Genomic DNA, 5,593 nt, shown 5'->3' with positions numbered 1-5,593 from the left:
TGGCACAAAGAAAAAAAAAAAATTGAAGCAGAAAGCTCATGTCCTATTTGAAAGCATAAGCTGGGGTCTTTGGCAAATGATTTGGTGTCTTCTGAAATCAATAGGTTCCCATTTAGTTTATATGCATTAACCTAGGGAAGATATCTGTAATGCAAGTTTTATCTTTCTTCTGAGAAATAGCCACTGATACAAATGCTGGGATATGAAATCCTGCGGGTAAGAGGGCAATATTAAGGTCACGCCAAAATAAAAGGCTGAAAATCCTTGAAGAAAATGGATCAGAAATTCCCCTGGTAGAAATGTATCCTTATGAGTCAGCACCTGAAATCCGGTTTCTGCTCTAGAAAACAGAACAGCTTGGTGCGTGCGTCTGTCAGGCAGCCGCATTTCGCTTCATTCAAACTGGAAAGCATACAGGCAGTTACATTTTTTATACAAATAAAGCCTCAAATCAGATGGCACCAAACAAGAAATACATATCTGCATCCTGCACGTAGGCTTCTATTCTAGTCATGTGGAGCAAGAGCAGAAAGTTAAACGGGGACAGGGACATTTTTTTTCGCAGTGTGGCATGCGTTTTTTGGAAAGCACGGTGGGGAATTTTTTGCTGAGGATGACCTATTTGGAAGAATACCAGCAACTTTGGAAATACCACTCTGGAGTTCAATCAGGCAAGTAACTAAAGCAAACTTGGGCAGGCAGGAGAAGGGAAAGTAATAAAAGAGTATTTCATTTCTGACACTAATGGCCGTGCAGCAATCTGTTTGTTAGGGAACGGGCGAGGTGGAAATCTGCTCTTCATCCCTTGAAAGACGGTTTCCCTAGACTGAGTGTGGTGCATTAGCGATTATTCTGACTATATTTCTTTTTTTTTTTTTTTTTGAGAGAGAATTGGGTTCTGCAGTGCTGGAGAGGAATGTAAAATGGCAGCTGGAGAGGGAGGCGGGTGGAAGGGTCCTCAGCCATTCCGATGCCAGCAGCAGGGGACCCCTCACCACAGCGTGGGGCGGTGGGTGCAGGCACTCAAGTACGTGGCACTGCCGCCTTTCCCCAAAATTTTCCAGAGAACGGTGAGAGGGCAGATTTGGCAGATTATCAGTTCTGGCACAGAATTTGTGTTTAATGTAAGCCAGCAGATAAGGTAGCAAGCTTATTATTCAGCTAATAGGTACAGTCTTAGCACACAGTGTTAGTGAGCACAAACAAGCCCTCCCCTGAACCTGTCATTATTTGCAAACTTACCCAGAGTCCAGGATCACTGCTAACAAGTGAAGGGCAGTAACAAAAGCAACTAACACAATTTCACTCTTCATAGATATTCGTTCAGCTTTTGCAAATCAGCTGCGAGATCCATGTGAAGCAAAATTTACCCCATAATGTTAAAAACAGTCCTTTCAGTTAAAAGCCTGTCTTGTTCAATGGAGCAATAGTTACATTTTATTTTACACAGCTAAAGTAACATTTATACAACAATTAAAGCTTACCATTGCTGTAAGACCGAAAATTTCCTACAAATTTTATGTATTCATATGTTGGAAATTCCTTTGGGTTCAAACTTCCTCTCAGAAGATGACAATAAAACTCTAGTTCATTGTCAGCTGGATTGTTAAAAGAAGAAGAAGAAGAAATAAATATACTATTTAAGCTAAACACAACCAACAGTGTCTTCCAACCCCAATCTTACAACCGGCAGCACGAGAGCAGCTTGTTACCACTCAGAGTCCTACACACCGATGTGCTATACCTTGCAGGATCACAGCCTCTGCAAGGAAGCGCCTTGCAGGGATGCAGGTTGTTCAGCGCTGTGCACAGGTCCGCCTGCAGCTCAGGGACAGCCTTCGAGACTAACTCGTCCTTCTCTTACACCACCTTCCTGGCAGGAGTTACGCTGCCATAACGTCGGTGTAGCGAAGGAGAGAATTGCATCCTTCGTTCATAGCTTTTTTTTCCTATTTAGGCTTTTCATGACTCACAGCTGTTCTACATCTTGTGTTGGAAAACTACACCTAATTACCTCAAAATATCTATTAAATTAACTTTGGCATACTAGCTATCAGCTGCAGGTTTTGTATATACAGTAGATTAAGCAGCTGTACGTCTTACATTAGCGTGTGTTCTCTGGTTTCCTACGCCTTACCTCCTAGAGTGAATAAGGGTGAGGCAAGTAAAAGGGCTTTTACGAAAAACAAAATTCACTTTGAAAAAGAATTACAATGATTTTACAGATACTTTTCAACTATAATGCAAACCAAAGGTGTGCGACATTAACATATCTCTGAACAGCATCTTACTTGAATTGGCTGAAATATCAATTAAGATGTGATTTGTCTCAGGCGAACTCTCAGTTTCCATCGGCTAACCTATTTTCTTTAGCTGTCTCAAAAGATATGATATTTAATAATTAACATAACTGCGAGTAGTCTTAGCCTAGTAAAATAAAGGCAATGAGTTTCATTTAAAAATAGTGCCAAAGGGTCATTCCAGGTGGCAAGATCTTTTTAAAAGGCTATGAGCCCAAGTTTTATATTGCACATCACATAAAAAACTCTTTATGAGCGAAAATTTTTATCCTGCCTGTGCTTTTTCATTTACTGGGAAAGATTAAAAAAAACTTACTTTTTAGGTAATCCGATGAGGCAGAATCCGTCATAAGCATACAAGAAGATAACATCTTATAAATTTCTGAATGTTCTTGTTCTGGGAGGAAATTTAACAAATTCTGATCCAAGACATCACACTGCAAAGAAAAAGAACCTTTGAGAAAAATAGAAATATCACGACGAGCAACGCTCGCAGAGATGCGCAGCAATGCAGATATGAAGCCTGTGGCAGTCGACAGGAGTTTTCCCACTGATTTCAGGGACTCCTGACAAAGCCTAAACCAGGGGGGAACTGCCGGGCAAACTGAGTGGCCGCTTCTTCGTGGGCCGGTTCTCAGCTTAATTCTCAGCACGCGGCGATGCTCCTCTAATGTTTCTCAGAGACCGTCAGATGCATGGGGTATGTCCATACAATTAAATGATGGGACCTGGGAGTGAGCTGGAAAATGGGCGCCTGGCTCCCCATACTGCTCGCCAGCTCCATGCTCAGGGCTGTTGTGGATCATTGCAGCTTGCTCTCTCCTCGGCAAACCCCGACTAGCGGGAGCAAGTGGGGCTGGGAGTCACCCTGAGCCACCGGACCCAAGAGCCGGGTCAGTCCCAGATCCAGCCCCTCCCTGGAGGGACCCCCTCAGCCTCTGGGAAGTGCCCTCGGGGCAGCAGCTGTTGCTCCCCCCTTCCTGCATCTTGGCAGGTGGGAGCAGGGAGAAGGGGACTCCCCAGTCTGGACATCGCTTTGCAGCAGCAGTAGTTAGTCCCCAGCGAGGGGGACTTCACGGTACCACCGGCACAAGCCCTCTGGCCAGCCATGGGCTGAATGCCCGAGTGTCTCCAGCCCCACGGTCAGCTGGCACGAACCTGAAATCTGCCCAAAATCTAGGTACTGAGGTTTGGGAATGGAAGGAGGAGGTGGATTTGTGCAAAAGGCCACGACTGGCCCAGGGTGGAGAAGACAAGAGCCTGTCACAGGGTTACCAAGAGGAAGGTCTCACTGTGTTCAGCGTGGTGACTAACCTAACGCTAGAAGAGCGTATTTGAGAGGAAGTCTTGAGATCAAGTGACCCTTTAATGGCATTGACTTCCATCCATCCTACTTGAGACTACCTTGGGCTGAGCTGGCACGCTGTCACAGCTTCATGTGTCGTCAGAGCAGCTGCTATCAGACTGTATAGTCGTGTTGAAAATGTGTGAGCCCTGTATGAGACTGGCAAGTTATTAATCATCATCATTTATTTATGTATTTACTTAAGATTACGCTTTGGTTTCCCTCTGCTTTCCACCCTTGCCTGCTGTTCTGTGTGGAATTCCTCTTTAGAGTAGTGAAATGCATGGAGTATACTTTGAAAATCAGAGTGCTGTGCTTTATACACTTATCTTGATGCTATAATATATTACTCCAGATTATTCAATTGTAAGTATTACCTGTGCTCATTACTTGAATATTCCTTTTGTGACGAATACTTGAAAATTATTTTTGTGACTTTAGTATATACCTTATTAATATGCATCCTACTGATACTGTGTGTAATTCAGTTTTTATATATATGTATATAAACATATTTATATTTACATAAAATATAGTACATTGTTTGTGTAATTTTGGGCATATGAAGAAAGAGCACCTGATGGGAAACTGCAGTGGTGCAGTTTTTGTTCAAGGCTTATGGTACAATCTCAGAAAAGTAATTTTTCCTTCTCATTCCTTTTCTATCTCTAAATGTTAGATAAACATATTTATCTACCAGTTTCACATAAGTCTCATGGGGGTTAATTAATCTCCCGTCCACTCAGCAGTAGCGGCAGGAGGACTAGATGTGAGCTGTCACCGCTCCTCAGACACAGTATTGCTTCTTCAGTGACCTGAGGATGTACTGCCTTTTGTCTCCATATTGTGACCAAGCTCTGATTCAAAACCTATTATCAGTTTTGCAGTGTTGTTTCCATTTAAGGGGATCGCTGCAGAGGCCTGCAACTGTGTGTATGGTAGGAGTTGCAAGGCTTTTGTCCCACACACCCCTCAGAGCAACCTCCTGCCCTGAGCACCAGCTATTCATCGATTTGCAAGTCCTGGCATTTATATTTTTTGCTGCCGTCATGTACCATAGCCAGAATTCAATGTTTGGTTTGCATCTTTTCTGTTAGGGAATGCCAATTTTTTTTAAATGAGTATGAAAAAAATGATAAGGTATCTACTTCTTACTGTGCTTCACGACTCTTGCCTCCTGCAGAAGTTAGGCACACCTGTAAAGCAGCACACGGAACAGAACTTCTGGATCTTGTACATATCAAGACCCAACAATGTTCCTGAATCAATATGTCAGTCAAGAATGTATCAACAGGTCAAGTAGAGAGAAGGAAGCAAATATTCCACGGTCTCGCTGGAGCTGTAGGAAATGCCAGGCAAGCTATTCAGAGCTAATTCTGCACCAGACCCAAAGAGCAGACATCTGGTGCCATGGGAAAAAGGTGACCAGAGAGATAGACAAAATTTCATCACCACAGACAAAAATGTATCGGTTGGAGGGGAATGGTTTGCAGCTTTGTCTAATTATTCTAATTATTCTGCAGCGGGCAGTTCTGCCCCGCTGGCAGACACAGCCACAAAGCATCGCTGAGTGAAACAGGCAAAGCGGATAAAAGATAAATGACGGTGGCTGTGGGTAGAGTGGTTAGATGAACTACGTTAATGCATATTTATGCTGCTGAGCTCGGAATCTACTCTGCACCTTGGAATCTGTGGATCCCGCTAACAGAAACTTCGGAGTATTTACCCCTGATAGCTATGCCAGGCACAGAAAGAACAGCCTTGCATACACAGATGCTGGTCCGTTCTAAAAACAATACACAGTAAATTCACCCCAGGTTCAGCAATCATTTGATGTATAGCTTAAATATCTGTGCGGTTTCAACAAAACAGCTATACTCCAAAATGGAGCTCCTTCCTCACCTTTTCATTGCTTTTTGGGGGGGTGAGGAGGAAATATGATGAGATA

The 5,593-nt window shown here is 43.3% G+C and overlaps 1 protein-coding gene across 1 annotated transcript in view; it reads right to left on the bottom strand.

The window, feature by feature from the left end:
* The window catches only part of NPAS2 (neuronal PAS domain protein 2), a 53,807-nt gene that overhangs the window by 33,114 nt on the left and 15,100 nt on the right, over positions 1 to 5,593 (bottom strand). Inside the window, exons 5-6 of the mRNA XM_009326282.1 lie at positions 2,617 to 2,737; positions 1,485 to 1,598 (exon numbers count right to left, since the gene is read on the bottom strand). Coding sequence (XP_009324557.1) covers positions 1,485 to 1,598; positions 2,617 to 2,737 — 235 coding nt within the window. The remainder of the gene's footprint in view (positions 1 to 1,484; positions 1,599 to 2,616; positions 2,738 to 5,593) is intronic.

Source organism: Pygoscelis adeliae, unplaced genomic scaffold (genome assembly GCF_000699105.1).
Source record: "Pygoscelis adeliae isolate BGI_AS28 unplaced genomic scaffold, ASM69910v1 Scaffold156, whole genome shotgun sequence".
Taxonomy (NCBI): Eukaryota; Metazoa; Chordata; class Aves; order Sphenisciformes; family Spheniscidae; genus Pygoscelis; species Pygoscelis adeliae.
This window is presented reverse-complemented; position numbering and strand designations above follow the sequence as displayed.